Genomic DNA, 20098 nt, shown 5'->3' with positions numbered 1-20098 from the left:
CCCATCATGTCATCCAAACTTGCAGCTTCTAAAACAATATGAACAGTGTAGCATTTTTAATGAAAGAATGGAGTAACAACCAGCACAAGAGATTAAAAAAATGTTTTTAAAAAATTGTAAATTTTAAACACTGTGGTGTTTTACTGTCTCAGTACTGCAGAGCCCCACAACCAACAAGGGAATAAGAAACTGAAGCCGGGTCTAAAAGCTTTACACTTAAACAGTCCACCTAAACAGCAAATCATTTTGTCATGTTTTCTGAAAGGCTACTGCGCTACGGGTTTCCTGGCATGACACTGCAGAGGGTTTACGAGTGGAAAACAGGTGAGTCATGGTTTACACTGTAATTGTTCATTTATGAGCTGTTATCTAGCATGCTAACTGCTGTTTTATTTTAAATAATTTCATGCCCAGGACAGAATAATAACAGTGATTATAATAATTGCACTTTTCAAATTAAACGTTCCATTACATTTCTGTTTATCAGTATCAGAGTTGAGTGGCTTGTAGAACTTAGCTCCCTTGGCTACATGCTCATTTTTAAAAAAATACCAACTAGCTTTCATGTTAGTGGTGAAACCCTTTACCAAAGTTACCACTGTAAACATACAGTTAAGCTTCTGTTTTTCTGCAGTTTCAATGTATCAAAATATGCTTATTTACACTTTTAAAAAATACTGTTTATTGCCTGAAATGCACCATACACTGAAAGAAAAGCAGTCTGTTCTGTTTATGGATTTATAGATTTCTGCCCTAAACTTTTGATCTGATGCGTTCAGTCGTGTCTCCTTACAGTACAGTACTGATTACTCACATTAAATATAGATTTCTCATTAAATTGTCTTTGTAGGTGATTTCCGGTTATTTTCTCTAATAATTCTCCCAGTAAATGATGATAGCACTGTAGCTGTTAAATACTCATTTTTGTTTTAGATTTGGGACATCTGTTAACAAAGCGAGCGCTGAACCTAAAGGTGCTTTATATGTCTGAATAACCCAAAAGAAGGAAAATAGAGAGATCAGCACATGGTAACAAGAAAAAAAACTTCAGATCCTGTGGCAGGAAAACAAGCCCAAACCAGCACTCCTCCACCACCGTGCTTAAGAGTTAGTAGGAAGTGTTTGAGCTGACAGATACTGCTTGATTTTCTCCAAACAAGGCACTCTGTATTACGGTCAAACATTACCACTTTGGTATTGTGTGAAGTTTTTTTTCAAGATTTATCTAGACATATCTTTGCAAACCAAAACTGTGCTGCTGTGTTTTCTTTTTTCTTCTTCTTCTTTGTTTTAAAGCTTTCTCCGGGCAGCTCTTTAAATAAACTCTACTTGTTCAGTTTTTTTAATGCACTACAAAAATCACAGTGCTTTACTAAGCTTGTTGATCACTTAATGGGAATTTATTCGGGAAGTCACATTTACCCACTGACACACAGATCAATTTAGCCCTTCTTGGTCTGTAGAGTCATTTACAGTCTGGTATAAACACAATGGTGTTTCTTTTACATACACAATCACACCCCGATCAATAAATTGAGGTCAACAAGAGGTTTAATGTCCTACCCAAGGACACACTGATATAAAGGAGTGTCCTTGGAGAAGGTTGCTGGGATCAAATTGCCACCCTTCCAATTGGCAGACGATTGCTCTTCCCCCTTGAGTTGCAGCCACAGCAAAATTTACAATTGTACTGTCAAAAATCTTAAAATTTAACTTACAATTTAAGGCCTTTAAGGACTGCATGGTGTTAAACTGAGAGTGAACTTGCTTTTAACTAATGGATCAGTTCCACAGTTAATTCATAGTTGTGTCAGGCAATATGCCAGAAGTTGGAAGAGTAGTGTTGTATGTGGATATTTAATGACAAAGAGACTTTCTGCAGTTTAAACTTAATGTTGTTTTTTTTTAACTCTCTTAGTTTAAAGGGGAGATAGTTAGACCTGTGTAAACTGGGCTCATGGCCTAAGGCCAAGTTTACACAATGCAGATTTTGAGTCAAAGCGTAGCTTTTCTGCTTTTCCGCCATTCGTGTACACAACCACAGCTCTTGTTTTCTAAGAAACCACAGCTCTTTTAATTCAGGTCTCAGAGTGGAGGTTTTTGGGAAATGCCCCGCAGAGGTATGAAATCGAGTGTGTGCACTACGGACCGCTGCAATCATTAGATTTTCTGTGCTTGTGCGAGTAGATAAACAATGGAAACAATGGCGGCTAGCAGAGTGCTGTTTGTGCTAGTCACTCTTTTCATCATGTAGGAGCAACCCAGCCTCATCCTCGGTCAATGTTCTTATATTCACCATTTTGGATGTAACTGTTTATATGCTGCTGACTGCACGCGGGCCTGGCTGGCTTCAGTCTTGCCAGATATACAATAATTACCATTTTTATAACATGGTTTTGGAGTCAGGTTTCTCTCCTTTTCTGTGCACATGTTCACCAATCACAACACACAACTAACCTTACGACCTCCCCCTTCTGAGAAAGCACACCTCAAATGATAGTTTGGATCAAAATACAATAACTTTAAAGCAACAGTACGATAGTTCATACAGTTTTTCTACCTGGCAACCCAGCCTGGCATGGAAACTGCAGTGAATTCAGTGACCACAGCCATATCCATATAAATGCATTTTTTTCCCTTACTTTCATCAGAACTCTGTCAGCAGCATTTTGGAACAGCTGAAAACTTTGTAGAGAGGTTTTTTGGACATCCAGATCAATGTAAATTAAAATAGTACAGCTTAGCAGTAATAAATGCATGGGTCGTTTATTCTGCGTCAATTTGGGACAATATGTGTCAAATTTTAGAAATACTGCAGAAGGGGGGAAAAAGTGGTCCTGGTACCATTTTAAAGATAGGTGTTAAAAAACAAAAATCTTATTGAGGTCCTTTATTGTAGCACTGCAGGCCAAATTAATGCCATCCAGAGTAAGAGAAAGCCTACAAAGTCTGTTCCTGAAAAGCTCAACTCCAAAAAACCCCAACCTCTGTCTTGTCTGAATTTAAAAGCAGAAAATTAAGTCATCAATGTTTTTATGTCTCTAAGACATGCTTGTAATTTAAGCAATGATTGGGTTCATCAGGCTTCATGAATAAATATAGACGAGCACCACCAGCATTACAATAGAAATGTATTTTATAATGTCTATTACAAGTATTTTTTTTTCCAGAACTTTCTGCCAAATGTCTACGTAGCCCATGTTGTTTTCTGGGAACCACCTAGACAACAGACAGTTGAACAACAATATGCATGAGAACATTGCTGGTGACGTTGAGGATGAGGCCAGAGAAAATTAGTCCAACATTGTTTTTGCAAAGTTACACACCAAAGCAACATTAATTTGGGGAAAACTCCAATTGATGTAACTGGTTGTCATGACTGCTTATGTGAATAACAATCTAACTGTAATACTATCTTACTGAAAGGAGCTACTGTCTTCTAAGAGGGCCTGGCTATTTAAGTGTCTCAAGCATTGTGTAATATTACATTAAAGGTATAAAAAGTGCTTGTGTACTGCTTTGTAAAAATGTTTCAATTACAGATGAATCAAAAAATTTAGAGAGCAAACATTTCAATCTGCTGCCAGTAGAGCGAACAGGAAAACAGTAAATGACGCAATATGCCTTCCACAAATGTTAGCATGTCACTGTCTTTCCCACCACTCCACTTTAATTCATATTCCTAACAGAAAATCTGACTTTAGTCATTTCATTTTTAGCAGAAAAGGAGCATTTAGAAATTTTGTGTGTTGTTATTTTCATTGATTGAATCAATTCCAGAAATCAAAATAACCCCCAAACTGTTTGTATTGTTGAAAATTAGCCTGCTGAATAAAGGTTGCCATCAATAGCCTCTAAAAACTTTATAAAAAAAACAAAACAAAAACAGAAGCATGACACCTCAGTAAGGCCCTGGGAGTTGAGTTATGGAGCTAAAATGTCATGGATAATTATGGCATGAGAACAGCAGGTCTATAAACACCTCAGCTGGCTCAGGGTTAATATCTGAGGTACTGTGTTTTAATTACCTGGGACAGGTAAACACAACCTGGGATAAGATTGTGTACAGATGGATCACAACCAGCTATCCATGGCAGAACCGCAGACATGGGAAATGTACATTTTTTTAAAATCAAAACCATTTTTCTGTTTCATTGTTGAGAGGTCATTCATGCTTGGTCTACTCTGTTTACTGTTGTGAACAGCCAAGTTTGAATGCTAAATGCTCTCTTTAAAGATAAGGGCAATTTGTGTGTACACAACCATGTCCGAAAACACATTTCCTCTCGAAGCAAAGATAGAAATAGAGGCAAGTGTCTCATTACGCTGTGTTAAAGCAGCAGAAAAAAAAAGCTTAAAGAAAAGCTCTACAAGAGGTCTGTTACTGTAATCCATTTGTATGTTGCCAACAGCAAATGAAAACATTAAAACTTCACAAAAATGGAGTGAACTTACACAAAATAGTCGTGTTTTCTTTATTACCTCTAAATTGCAAATAAAGCTGTTTATATCCACCCATTTTGTTTCTTTCGTATGATGATGAAACAAATTGTAACTGAAAAACAACCCATCGAGACTACGTGTCAACCCACATTCACAACTAAAGACTGCTGCTCTGCACTGATACCATTATAATTTATAACTACAGTCAATCTGACAAAATTACCATCATGTCAAGGCATGAAAAGAGGTATCATATGTCTTCTTTAGGGTTGCGGTGCAAAGTGAAGCCTTACATAACGCGACAATTAAAGCATCTAGAAAACACATACCAGGATATCACTTGGAAAGCACAAACAGCATGTTTGCAAGGCAAAGAAGCTGACAATATAACACTTTTTTTCCTACTGTAACAGTGCATCACTTGTGACAGTCCTTTTTGAAAATGGCATTCAGATTTGAGCACAGCGAGTTCTGAGTGCGCTCACTGAAGTGCTAATGCAGCTTGTGCAAGAGCTCTGTTCAGTAATTGTTAATGGCTTTTAGCATCAACTATAACCATTTATGACAATCTCTCCTTTCCAAATGACCTTGTACTTGTTCTGTCACCCCACAGAGTACTTTATTTCATCACACACTTTTTAGGCAGCTCATTCACTCTGGACACAAATGAGCTGTAGCTGCACAGTATTTTTATTGTTATTTAAGGGTGCCAATGCATAAACATCGAACGTTCCCTCCTACTGTTTTGTTCACAGTTTTTGTCCCTCTCGCTGCTTTGAAAAAAAACATGCAAATTATACACCAGACCATGTGGCTCTATCAGTAATAGCGTGTTATGACTTTTGGTAGCAGTACGTCGTACAACATGAACAAAATTAACAAAAAACTGAGAGAAAAATTAATAGCAAAGATCAATGGGATTTTGGCAAAACACACAAGAAAACCAAGCCCTCTTTGGAGCTCTGCAGCTCAGACATGTTTCACAGTTGAAACATCGTTCGAAATTTAAACAGGTCACAGAAAGTTGGACTTTACATATCTAAACTGACATTTTGATATCTTTTACAGTTTTTACAAAATGCAGTTCAGGTTTTAGCATTTTACAGATGTTTCCACTGACAGTCAATGATGTCTCACATTAACCTTTAAAAAAAACTCTGCTTACTCTCACAGCTCTTTCTTTGGACATATACAAGTTATACATAAAAACGTAGGCATTTTTGTTTTCTTATGGGTTTCTATTAAATGCCCCTTTGAATGCCGAGAGTGCACGGTGAAGCTTTAATAGAATGCAATTATATTTTAGCTCAAAATATGTTTTTGAAACTGGAAGTGAAGTGTTTTTTCAACTTGTTATATCTGCACTGTAAAAACATCAAATTTTCCATCAACTATCAAAGTCTTTTACTGTCAATGATCAATGAGTCTTTTTTTTTTTTTTAGTTTCCCTCTCCTTAACTTACGAGGATTGACAGACACAGGTGTGTAGTTACCATGGTGACCCTAATGAGCCACTCGCTGCAGTTTTTCCGTTTCTTTTGATCTTTGTTCGTTTTACACTTCTTTGACAGTTCATAGATTTTTACAAAGTGATGTTGGAATTTTAGGCAGTAGCTGAATTGGCAGCCATCAACATTTTTTCAGAAATTGTCTAGTGATTGTTGTTATTTTCCTATGAGTGCAAAGATTTTGTACCAGTGTGTACGTGTAAATTTTCCTTTCTTATTTAAAGCTATTAGTAAAAAGAAAATATTTACCTAAATGCTAGTGTGGGTGTAATGACTGAACCTTTGGTCACTAAGTATACTATGAGTGGATTTTCATCCATTTGCCATTCAATATAGTGTGAAGGTACCGAGTGGGAACATGGTGAATGAGTTGCAGCCTTCTGCATATTTCAGCTCACATCATCACTTGCCTGCAGATCTAAGAGTCACATGCATTTATCCATTAGTAAGTGCCCAAGTGGGTTTGAGTTCACTTCTCTTTTTAGTATCTATGTGTTTGTGTCAGTCAAGGCAAAAGTAGAATGACTGCATCATGAGTGCCTTCCAGAAATGGAGATATATGCAAAACAAAATGATTGCTTTCACAATGTTCTTTGCATCTATGTGTGAAGTCAGTAAACATTTGCTAAGCAAACCCTGCATGTCTCCATGTGGATCTGCGCTACTTTTGGACCATCAGTCTGTTCAAGGCCATTTCATGTGAGTGCATATATATTAGTATATGCTGGGTGTATATATTTGTGTGTGTGGTGAGAACAGCTGCGATACAAAGCCTGTCGTGGGCGTGAGTTAATTAGTGCAGAAGATGATTGTGTTATTTGGACGGCCGACCAGCAGTGGGGTTCAAAGGGAAGGGAGGCAGGTGAGCTTGTACGGCCTGCAGCTGCATGTTAAACAACTCAAATGGAATCACAGAAGGCCCGCAAGGGGGAGGAAGATTGAGTGAGAGCGGGAGGGAGGGAAGGTGAGGGGAGAAATGACTGTGGAGGGTTATCAGGAGGGGAGGCCAGGGAAACTAAATTACCAGCAATACATAGGCTAACTCATGCAGTCTTTTTTCCAAGTGTGTATGTGTGTATGTGGGTGTGTGCGCGTGTGCAGGGATTAAACTCTCTGCCTGAAAAAGAAGGTCTTGGCTTCCTTCAGGCTTCAAAATTTGATAAGTAACAACATTCTTTGCAGATATTTAGGCGTACTACCACAGCAGCACTTAGAAGTCTTTTACCTCTTTTTTTTATATTTAGGCATCGGTGTTAATCAATCATCTGAAGAATCATGGAGGATTTTTTTATCTGTGTAAAATACAGCTGGTTAGGACTGTGACTTTATCGATTGTTTGTTAGAACAAAACTGTTTAACGCTGACTTTCTAAATGACCCTGTTTCTATTATCAGATCAGGTTTATGTTGGGATCTTTTCCTTTTCAACTTCGGAAAGTAGTTGCTTTCTTCTGGCAAGTTTGCTGTAAATGACATTGTTGTTCGGTTTTCTTTTGATGGTAGAGTTAGACACATCAGATAAGGACCTTGAGTTGAACAGAAGTTAAGTTAATCAATTTCTTTGTAGACTGGAACATACTTGTTTTACTTATTATTGCCAGCCACATTTGGGTAGGGTGAAAATCTTCCTGAATTTCAAGTTATGCTTTAGATCACATTTATGAAAAAACATTTAGATAAGTTAATTAAAAACAAACCTACTACTACTGTTTCTCTATACTACTTTAACATTTTTTTATAATTTACAAACCTAATTTCCAGAATCATTGTGAAGTTTTTCTATTCTTTTTTGAAGTTTTTTTTAAATTTAACACAAAATTTTAAAATGAATTTTAGGTCTTCACTGACCAATTTTATTCCATGAAGAAAACATAAACAAATCTAGAATTTGATCCCAACAGCACACTTAATACTATAATGGGTTAAAGATTCATATATGATGATATTCCATGATGTTTCACTGCCCCATTTTTATTGGCACTGCCTAAGAGTTTGATAACTGAGAAACCAAATTGCTGCAGTTTTGCAAGAAGAGTTTGTGTTTATTGAGTTTGATGTCTGAATCTCCTCATCACAGTTCACTGCAAGCAGTTCAGTCAATCACAAACACTTTGGGTTAATAAAGCAGTATGCTGTATAAAGTTTTGCTGAAATACCAGAACACTTTCTGGTTCAAAACTTTCCCATGATAACGGGTCCAATCTTTCAGTCTGCATGTCACCCATGTCACTAGTGTCTGTGATGATTTGCACCCCCATAGACACTGCTGGTTACATTGTTTTACTGCCAACAGGCGAGATGTTCATTTTAAATTTGGCCAATATTTGATTTGACCAAAATCAAGCTGAAAGGTGGACTCATCTCACCAAAGAACACGTATCTACTGGATTCTTCATCCAACAGAAACTAGTTTACAGAAAATTCTGTGACTTTTTTACATGGACTTGATATCCAAGATTAATAATGTTTCAGGGTACATTCCTGAATGCAGTGCAGGGCATCAGTGAGTGACAGTGGTTTTCCAAGATACTCCAGAGGCCACGTGGCCTTTTTGGATCATTGTTGTATGAGGGTTTTTCAAGCAGTGCTGCTTGAAGATTTAAAGGTTCTTATGTTACAAAACTCTATAACAATTTTTCCTCACATAATATGGGCTGTAGATACTGGAACACCTAACTCTTTACAATTAGGCATAATGTTCTTTGAAGTAATCAGTGATTGTCCAATGGCTGGTATCAAATTCTAGATTTCCTATTATTGCCTAAAAATAACAGTGCTGGTCAGTAAATGGTCAGTGAAGATCCATGAAACTGTTGTTTTTGTACATTTAAAAAGTTGTATATATATATATATATATATATATGTATATAAAACTTCAAAGTTTTTCTGGCAATGAGGTTTACACATAACTATTACTCTAAAGGTGCTGACAGATGCACCGAAAAGAGAAATGTTGCTGCTCACATATTAACATTGAATTTGTGTGTCTGAGTGTATATTTTAGAAAAAAAAATCATCTAATTATGTTAATGTCTACAAGAACACGTAAAGCTTTCAGCACAGGCATGTATTCAAAAATGTCTAGATTCTACCGGATAAAGCAGTTTACATTGTATTGTATTAAGCACCAATGAATATACATTGCAGTTAGTCAGGATTTGCATTCATTAAGCTCTAAAAAGAAGGAGTTACAAATGTAATTTTTTTTATTGTGAATTGCCCAAATTAGTACAGCTGTGATTAAATATAGAATTGCTGAGATTCACCTTTGTTTGAATTCATTTTTTAATTCAATTTAACAAATTTAAGCAAAATGTGCCGTATTTATTTGTTGTTCTTCTGGTATATTACATTTTTCAACCCCAGGGTTTTTTTTTTTGTATAGTTAATGTGATTTTTGCACAACTTGTGCTCCACCACCAAGTTTTGTAGACTTTTCTATTTCCAAGTCAGTGAATGAGACATTTATATTTTGACAGCATAATGTATTTTTTTTTATAGCTGTACAGTATATGCTACATTTTTGCCAAATCACTATGTTCCGCTAAAATAGTAGGCAGTTTTGAATACATTTACTTATGTGTCAGGACCATTATCATCACCATGAGTTGTGCTGAAGGTTCCTGCAATTCTGTGTGATTGCATCACACTTTAAAATACACAAATATATATATGTACAACTAAAATAGAAAGAAATTAAATTGGTGCTGCTTTATGCTTGAGCCTATTTATCTTTGTGCAAACAGACATTCTCTTTGCAGTGGATCTGAGCACACCTTAACACAGATCAAGTTTCATATACCTGCTTTGACTGTAACATTGGAAGGGAAGTAGATGGCCATCCATATGATGCATATGTAGTCATATTTTGTTAAAAACAAGTTAGGTTCACATTAGAAATCTTTCTCTAAACAGTGCAAAACTATTTTTATGTGTACCAGTTGATTTTGTACAGTTGCAGTCAGAAGTTTACACTCATCATGGGCATGAATGCCATATTAATTTAGCACTTTAATGATACATTTGAACAATTTTGTTTTTGGGATGAAATGATTATACAACACAAAACTTGAACGATTAAAAACAAACAACAATAAAATTGAGTGCACAACTTTGAGTTTATTGTGGCTTGTATTTAATCATCACAGAGTCAAAGATATACATACACTCCACTAATAACAAATGACTAAATGACTCTTAGCAAGTTGTACCTCAACCACACACTTTTTTAACCATCTGTCATCATTGTGGCTTAAAAATTTAACTACTCTTGTTTGAACAATTAGTAAGAATTAATTTAAATTGGTTTATTTCATGGAACAGACCAAGCTTAAGTATAGTCCACAAATTGGCAATAGGGTTGAGGTTTGGGGTTTTGGAAAGGTCATTCAGAAGCTTAATGGTAACCTTAGGGTCAAAAGCCTTGCCTCAACCCCTCTAAACATACTTCTTGTTATTGTTGCCAAACAACTCAATCTTTGTCCCGTTGGAAAAAACTTTGTGAACTCATTCGATTTCGAAACATGTGAATTTTTTTTTTTTTTTTTCTGAAACTTTTCTCCTAAAGGCATTTTGCTTCTTCCTTAAGCTTAATGCTGAAAAAAAAAAAAAAAGCTGTAGTTTTGTAAAATTCTCCTCTTTTCTGGTCAGGGTGACATAAAGCTCATCTCACTGTCAACAGTGATGCTGATGCTCCAGCAGTTTTTAATTCATGACAGGCTTGATGGTTTCTGAGTTGTTCCTGAACATCCTACCCAATTTTCTTTCACAGAGGGGGGCAGTTTGGTTCTTCTTCCAGAGTTTGGCAAAGCTGTGACATTTGTGTATGTATACAGTTGTTTAACCCCTTAGTCCCTAGGCCTATTGGATTGATCTTGTTGGCAGAAGTGCTGCTGCCCCTGGTACAGGGGCCGCTAGTGATGTATTGGTTAAACTGACGATCTTGAGATCCAAAAGGTTTTGGAAATGAATTCAGAAAATTTCCCCAAATTGTGTATATCTGCAGTTCTGCTTTTTAGATCTTCACTCAGTACATTGGACTTTTCCATTGTTCTAAGTATTGGTTAGTCCAATGAGTACAGTCGAACAAATCCTTTTTATTCTAGCGAAGAGAAACCAGCTGCAGTCATTGATGATCACTAAGGAGAAATTGATAAGTCTAGGCCTTCTGAAGTTAAACAAAACACTCTACCTTCAGCACCACTTACTAAAAGATTTAGATAAATGCATATATATATATATATATATATATATATATACATATATATATATATTGGCTGTATAACATTTATCCTGTGTGGAATAAAAAAAAAAATTCAATAAATTCAAACTTGTGCACGCAGTTTTTTTTTTTGTTAAAAAAACATGTTGTATAGTTATTCTATCCTGGAAAACATATGGCTCAAATCGATTACTAAAACCCCAATATTAGTATTGATGATAGCATTGATGTCAATGAGTGTAAGTAAACTTCTGACCTCAACTGTAATACTGATCACAGCAAAACTCTCATCAGCATGCTGCACAAAAGAGGATGAGAAAATGGTTACAAATATCTGTTTGCTCAGTTCAAATATTAAGACTGTGTTTTAATTCTGGCCTATTCTTTTAAAAGCACAAAAAAATGAGTAAACTGTTTTCTTTGTCTGTCTGATGGATGCAAGTGATTCAAGTTCATACCTGTTCTGGCTGGTTAGCATTAGACAGCGGAATCACCATCCAGATGATGTTGAGGTTGTTGAGGGCAGCGCTGGTGGTAAAGGAACAGGGTAGAATGGCTGCTTGACCACGTGCCACCTGGACGCTGCTCTGGGACACGGTCACGTCCAATGCCCGCACACACACTGCTGGTGGAAAGAGGCCGTTTTTAGTGTCTTGCCTCAGAGACAACAAACAGATAAATACAAACACTGTATTGAAGGCTAAACATACCCAAACAGGCTTTTTATATGCATATGTGCATATCTTAAAAGCTAAAACTAGTGTTTAAAAAGCTAGTGAATGTTCTCTTTGTTGCTTTTTAATATTTAACAGCCAAACAAATATGATATCTAAAAAACCAAGAGACTCTTTTGTATTGCTTTCAGCAACTAAACAGACATCTAGACGACACTGTGGAGGATCACATAAAATATGTAAGAGTTAAACTGGGAAAGACAATATGCTGAGTTACTCATTTCATTCATTTCCTTAAACAACTTGCTTCTTCAGAGCATCACGATTAACATCAATGTGAAGTGAATGAACTTGACAGACAGTGATAGTATTAGTTTTGTCTATATCATTTGATGATCACTTCCTTTCTCAAACAACAGGAAAAGTTCAGCCCTTAGAAGCTCAGCAGCCCCATATGTGAACTCAGTTGTCAACCATAACAGCCAAGGAGATGAATGTGTACATGCTGCATCTATTTCTAGACCAACTAAAGACATTATGAAGTAAATTACATTAGGTCACCCCCGCAAGCATGTATCCATGTTCAAAAACCACAATGGGAGGTAATCTTATCTAAACATGTTGAAGAGAACGGTGCACTGATATGATTACAAAAAATTGATCATGTTCTGTAAATCATTCTTGTTACTGATATTGCAAGAAGCTGATTCTATCAACAAGCAACAATACACTTATGCTATAAAAGTACTTAGTTGGTTTTAGCATTCGGTTTTAGGACATTCTGACAAATTTAGGTTTTGAATATTATTGCCCTATACAAGCTGACAGACTCCCTGTTGCTCCATGTCTGCCTGAAACCTGCTGAACTTCCTACGCTTTCTTTCTGCTGGCAGACATCTCGGACCCCGCAGGCTCACTCATGGGCCACAGGGAGATAGGCAGCATCCAAACTGCTCCGCTCACCGTTTTAATGGAAGACACACTTGAAAAACCAAGACTTGCCATAAATTATGCAGCCAATTTCACTCAGAGGCATTATATTCCCCTGTTATGCCAATATGTATCATTTACAGCAGCACAATTCTTCTCTTTGACTCTGACAATTGAACAGCGCAATCTTCTTCCTCGGTACGAGCGTCACTGTGCAGCTAATGATCAGGACATCTACATAAGAAGCCATCATTTTAAATGCAATAAATAAAGTCTTAGGTCACCATGCTAATCTGATCTTCTTACATCCTCTGTGTACACAGTGTTCACTTCCTGCAAAATCAATCCATGCTCTTATCGGAGGATTAACAACGGCGAGGAAGATGTGTTTATCATAAATATTAACCTTTAAAGAATGTCTGGCAGGAAGGGAGGAAGGAAGGAAGGAAGAATGGAATGAAGGGAGGAAAGAAGGAAAAAAATAAATAAAGAAAGAAAGATCCTAGAGGAATGAAGATATAAGGAGCATCTCATCATCTGTAAGCCTCCTCCAAGGCTGCAGCCTCTCAAGCCCACAACAGCTGGAGGGCTCATTTCAAAACACTGGATTAGAGACCCTCTGCGCTTAGAGCCTGTAAGCTCCCACAACCAAAGAACTACACACACTTTCAAAGTCACAAACAAGCCAGCCAACATACACACACTGTACATACACTACGAACTCAGAGTGTATAAACAAACATGAAATATTACCCACTGCCTTGCCTACATACATTGGTGACATGTATGGTGGCTGGTTGGGGACACATCTAAGACATGGGGACAGCGGGATTGCTTGGCATTGCCTCAATATTGCACACAGTTCTGCCAAAGCTTCTCGCCGGCTCTCCAGCTCCACACATGAAGCATGCCTGGTGCACAGCTGTTCCTCCAGAATGCATCCATAAAGTCTTTGATGGGCAGGGAATGAAGAGTTAGCCATTCCCTCTCAAATATGGCCTCCTACATCTAAATACACAAGAGTACAGGACGGTAAATCAAATCAACTATATTTAAAAAGCACATTTAAAGCAACCAAAGTGCTGTCCAATAAACACGCAAATTAGCCACAAAACATTCAAACCAATTAAAAAGTGGAAGAGAGATTGTAAAATGTCAAATATAAAACAAAAATAAAAATATTAGATTGGAATAAAAGCAAAGAATTTCAGATAAATATTCAGGTTCCAAACCATGTAAAGCTTTAAAACCAAACAGAAGCATTTTCAAAATCAATCCTATATTTAACAAAAAGCAAATGATAGGATGCTAATACAAGAGTGATAATAGCTCTTTTGCAGTCTGTTTGCAGAAACCTGAATCAATTGCAGATGGGTCAACAGAGACTGGCTGATGCCAAAATAAAGAGTTACAATAATCCAACCAGGAGGTGATTAATACTGAAATAACTGTCTTCATATTGCTAATAGAGAAGACAAATTTGACCTTCGAGATGTTGTAGAAAATAACTCTTAACCACAATAATTCTCTTTGTCAAATTCTAAATAAGAGTAAAAAATGACACCAAGATTCCTGGCATAGACTTGAAAATCAAATGGTAACTACCCTAAGTTGAACGCTAAGCTCACAAAAGTGTTTGAAGATCCAAAATGAACCATCTCAGATTTTATATCATTTATTTAAATATAGACACATACTAGCCATTCAGCATTTCACCTTCAAAAACATTTTAGGATTGACATGTGAGACGCTGAGTCCTCAGGACTCAAAGGAAAATACATTTGTGTATCATCTGCATAACAGTGACATAAAATGTTCTAATTGTGGAAGATATGACCCAGGAGAAGCTTTACAGTGTGAATATAATTGAACGCATGATAGATCCTTTATAAACTCTACAGCTGTAGAGGAAGAGAGGTCTTCTAATTTAACAGAGAATCCTAAGTGGAAGATTATTTTTGAACTTTTTTATTTCTTTGTGAATAAACCTCTTTTTTTTAATTTTAGAAATAAACAGCAGCTTAGAGATTGGCCTGCAATTATTCCAACAGGTTTATCAAGATTAGATTTTTTAATGAAAAATTAGAAAGGAAAATAAATCCAGTTGGTTGTGTTGATTTCAGTTCTTTTAATCACCAATAGAATTTGACTTGAGTAAACAGACTTTACTCATGCTCATGGTTGTGTCTGCAGCTTTCTTTCTGTGTCAACAACCGTGTGTGGAGAAGTGATGCAACTAAGCTGTCCATCTTACAGGGTATACCATCTGATCCATGATCATATCTGCAGACATCTCTTGTCTTCCTCTCACTTGTAGCCTTGAGCAGCCCTGAGGCGTCGCTCAGTAGGACCCAGACCAACATGACTAACAGAAAACAGACAAACCATATCTCTTGTGCTGACCAGCTCCTACTCATAGTACACCTGTGACTGGCTTTACCTCTCCAGTGAAAATCATTTCTCATTGACAAAAGTACAGTATGTTGAAATGGGATGTTGTAACTTCCACAATAAAAAAGGAAAATGTAGGAAAGGAGAAAGCAGAGAGGATGCTTCTATTTTCACAGAGGCCTAAATGATGCCTGCCATTACAATGTTGGTAATAATGTATTTTATGATGGAGGGTGATCAGGTAATTGATGATTTCTGTGTGTGATATGCATTCCTTCAAGGAATGGCTCCTTAATTCACAGGCTTTTTGTTTATTTCTGTTTCAAACAGATGCCCCTGATGCTGAGATGAGATATGATGAGCCTCTGGCACAGCTTCATCTGGCGGGGAGGGGACACACACACATATTGTGCACGTGCGTAACTAAGAAGATTGATGATGGTGCAAAGACAAGGACTAAAGAAAGACAATACCTTAATACATATGTAAAAATTGAATGAATCAAGCTTTTGGTTTTTTGCAAGCAACACCAATGAAAGTCAAATAGTTTCATCTTGGACTTTGGATTTCCATTTTCAGGCACCACTATTTAGGTTTTACTTCAGTGGTATTACCATTACTTATCCAGCTTTTGTCAGCTGAATCTTTGCAATCTCTGAAGAAGTGAGAGGAATGAGAGCATCAGCAAGAGGAAGGAAATGGAGCATAGTTCCAACCATCTAACATCCCGGCTGGAAATGAAGGAAATGAATCTCCTAAATGAAGAAACAGTAACAATTAACCGCGGTCATGAACACATGGTTTCATGCGCTCTGGCACCTGTGTCCTCACACAAGCAAAGCTTTGTGCTCTGCTCCTGTACCAAACATCCAGGGGTTATATGGTAAGTTTTGAACATGTAGACCTTATGTTGTTCCCATGGCCCGTGAAGTACCAGGATGATCCAACAAGCAAAAACAAAAATGAAAAAAAGGCATTCCTATGAAACTCAGGTGGCATAACTGTGTACCCAGCTGCTGGATGGAAACTAATCAAGCACCAGTCAAAGCACTGCAGCCAAAAGATTACTGTCACAAAACTGACTGATAATTCTGACTACAAAGATATTTAATTATGCTTCCAGCTTTAATAACACTGTCATCCACCTTTGACAAATTCTATTTTCCTTTTTTATTGTTTTTATGTCAGGAGTCGTTTGAAAAAATTGTTATTAGGATTAGTGCTACAACCCGAGGATGGGTGGCTTGGCTAAAAATAAAGATAGAGGTGAAAAAAACGAGGTAAACACTTCACCTGTCTCTGTGCAGTAGTAAAAGAAAAAAGAAAGAAAAAGAAAAACACTAAAAAATACATTATTGTCTGTAAAGAAAGATGATGAAGGAAATCATTTTAGGCCTCTACCTAAATAAAAAAATATAAAGCAAAAATGTGTTGTAACTTTGAAATGTTACTGTTGTTTTGAAAAATTAACTCACTTTTTAACGTGATGCCGGCAGTTTCCCTATGGAAAATTTCAACAGTGGTTAGCTTAGAGCTAATGTTGCTCCAAAATGTGCTTGTTCAGCACTGATGATGTCTTCACAAAAACAAAAACCCAGAAAAGACAGAAACATCTAAAATCTAGTGTGGATGTAGGTGAGAGTCATCCCCAACATGCTAACAAACTGTGTGAAATCTTTGTTTAAACCCTGTCAGGCAAGGAATGCCTGCGAGGATGATATGCATTTCTTCAGTGAATGCTTATTTTTATTTGATAAGAGCTCTGATTTCTTCTGATAGAGGAAAAGCACAGCACTGAACTGGGTGACATGCTGTAAATCAAGGGATGCTGATCTTTAGGCGCCTCATACTCTGGAGAAAACCGGAGTATCTGGAGAAAACCCACTTATGCACAGGGAAAACAAACAAACTCCACACAATATTGTTTTCAGCTTTATGTAAGTCTTTCCTCTCTTTTGTTGTCCTTGACCTTTTTTCTGATCTGTTGATAGCATACATTTTCTACCTGCTTTCGCCACCTAAGGCTATGAGTGATGACACGACAAGTAAACAAACTGAACCTTTTGGACGGACTTGTTTCTAACTAGAGGGTTGTCTGTGACAAAAAGTCCTTATAAATATTTTACAATGAAGCAAATGTTGGTTCTGTCTAATGTGTACGGAACTCCCAAACCTCTGCCTATACCATCTACAAGAGCTAAAAAAGATATTGATGTAGCTCAAATGTTGAGTGTTTAATTAAAATTAATTCACAACAAATTACAGTAATTGTGTAAAATAAACTTCTTTCCAATCCTTAACTTCATTTTTGTTCTCAGCAGCCTTTCCAACAAGTACAACCCCAATGAAAGAGCCTGTAAAACCTCTTGCTCATCCTCATCCTCATCCCTCACCCCACATAGCCCAGCTGATTTATTAGCCACAAAAGCAAACCCCTGAGCAAGGCCCGCTGACAAGCCTACATAGCTTAATACTCCTCGCTAAAGTGTGCTAAAGTGTCTCACAAGCACGGCTTACTGCTGCCTAATGTACTGCAACTATAAACTCATAGTAAAAGCTTTATTCAGCATGTCCCAGCAAACAACATATTGATTTAGAGCTGGGGTCTGCAACCTGTGGTTCTAGGGCCACACGTGGCTCTTTTGTCCTTCAGCAGTTTCTCTCTGCAGGTTTGTCCAAAAATAACAGGACAATAAATGATATTTATATTTAAAACTACAAAAGGAGAAACTAGCTTTTGAATTTTTTCTATCCAGTTTTATGCAATATGTAATTAAAACATCTGTGACAGAATGATCCTAACAATACAGGATGCAAAATGTACTGATTGGTTTCTGCTAATAGTTTGTTAGCTGCTTTATTAATCCAACTTCCAGTAACACAGCGTCATCTTTGACTAAAATTATTCAAAAAGTTAAACATCAAGTCAAGTTGCTGAGAGGAAAAAAATCAAGTGTAGTTCTGCAGACATATTACTATGGTACAAGTCATAAAAGGCATTAAAAATATATATGGCTCCAAACAGAAATAAAAGCCAAGGCTGATAAAACCTTAACAAAAGTTAAAACAAATAAAGGACTTTGTTTCTATTAACAAGAATAATTAACATACAAACCAACATTCAACATACTTGACTCATTTTTATGTTCACTTGTCAAGGATCGGTGGAGACAACGGAGGCGAACCCAGAGCGCAGACTTATAATTAAAGAAAACTTTTTATTTAACTAAAAGATAAACAAAGCAAAAGCTGACAAGGCAGCGAGGACAAAACAAAGACTAAACTCGACAAAACACAGGTGGGAACAGAACAACTGGGACGGGACCAGGAACATACAGAACTGAACAATGAACCAGCGGAGTGGTGGAGAAAGTAACCAGGTTTTAAACACTGAAGATAATGAGATAAGTGGGCACAGGTGAGTGATACAAATAGTTGACAGGTGGAGATGGGCGTGGCAAAGAGACAAGAGTAACTGAGGAGGAGTGAATAGTGACAGAAAACAAAGGCAAGAGTAACAAGATCTAAACTAAGACAAAGATAACTGAACACAAACAGCAAACACGAAAACAATAAATAGAATGCAAAAAACCTAAAGAAAACCCAAAACCCGGTATCACTTCAACTCTGTGCTTTATTATTTCAAAGTGGACTATTATTTTTTTGTAAACATAGAAAGGAGTCAAACTGACTTGCATTGATTGGTTAAAATTTGATCAAAAATGGGTATAAACAAGGATTTTATTTATTTTTTCTTTTCTTAAGTCTTCTGTTTTGACATAAAAATACATAGCCGCTGAAATTAATTCAACAAACTTATCGTGACCAAAACAAAGAAAGATGTACAAAAATGGTGTGCTTGGGTGGGTACACTGAGTGAGCAGAAGGTTAAAATAGGCCACTGCCCCCGTGCAAAGTTAAGCCTGAGTGCTGGAAGACTATACTGCTAAAGCGGCAAACAGATGGCTCTGCATATGTAGCCGACGACATCCAGACACAGACACAAACATATAATATCCAAAATACATCCGGCACCAAGTTCAGCGGAATGATCACAATAATCACAAATTAAAGGCCAAGACATGACATCACCCAGCATCTTCTGTGACAAAGTTTTAGTCTAAGATCATCTCATGTTGAGGAATGACAATGAGATAATGTAGCCGTTTGCATCAAACTTTGTTAGTGACTTTAGATGCAATCCCATGCAATACTGTGGGATCTCATAAGAATCATGGGTATATGTTGAAGGTGATTCTCAGCACCAAATTTTAGCTCAATATGTGTAAAATTGAGTTATACCCATTTTGGGGTTTGGTAATATTAATTAGTTGTGACTGTCATGTTGAGCTGGATTAACATAAAAAAATAATCAGTTGTAGATGTACATCCAATAACTTACTACTTACTGCCTAAGTTTCATTATAAGCCATCTAGTGGTTTTTGAGATATTTTTCCTAACATAAAATATAAGTTAAAACATACACACAGACACATTACATTATTTTCATGCCTTCAGTGGAGGGTGATAAGAATAAACAGCTGTAATCTACATGCTTACAGTGGGCTGGCTAATGAAAAGATAATATTTTACAAACTACAGGAACATTCGGTTCTGCATTTTGTTTAAAATGACAGCTGAAGAACCAGACATGAATTTTCCCCCAAAAAAACAGACTACCCTCCTGTCAGTCACGAGCCACCTTGCACACTTCAAACCCTCTCAGTGCGTAGTAACTCCATTTCCTGGCAAACTTGCATGTTTGGCAACCCTTTCGCTGTGTCTGCATGTAAATCTAACATCCTGGCTCGCATACCAATCTGCCAGTAAGATGACATGATTGGCAACAGGCTCTGTTTCTTTTTCGTTTTCTTTTTTTTTTTCTGTTTGGCAGCTGTCAGTCTCAAGTCCCTTTTAACTTGTTTCCAATG

At 36.9% G+C, this 20098-nt stretch overlaps 1 protein-coding gene across 5 annotated transcripts in view; it reads right to left on the bottom strand.

Annotated features, from left to right (window-relative positions):
- The window catches only part of igsf11 (immunoglobulin superfamily member 11), a 148484-nt gene that overhangs the window by 14129 nt on the left and 114257 nt on the right, over window positions 1–20098 (bottom strand). For 2 of the 5 annotated variants that reach the window (XM_017434362.3, XM_037980985.1), the window contains 2 exons: window positions 11630–11796; window positions 9753–9761 (listed from right to left, as the gene is read on the bottom strand). In XM_017434362.3, coding sequence (XP_017289851.1) covers window positions 9753–9761; window positions 11630–11796 — 176 coding nt within the window. The remainder of the gene's footprint in view (window positions 1–9752; window positions 9762–11629; window positions 11797–20098) is intronic. The other 3 variants (XM_017434363.3, XM_025010128.2, XM_017434364.3) reach the window with 2 other exon arrangements.

Source organism: Kryptolebias marmoratus, linkage group LG2 (assembly GCF_001649575.2).
Source record: "Kryptolebias marmoratus isolate JLee-2015 linkage group LG2, ASM164957v2, whole genome shotgun sequence".
Lineage (NCBI taxonomy): Eukaryota > Metazoa > Chordata > Actinopteri > Cyprinodontiformes > Rivulidae > Kryptolebias > Kryptolebias marmoratus.
This window is presented reverse-complemented; position numbering and strand designations above follow the sequence as displayed.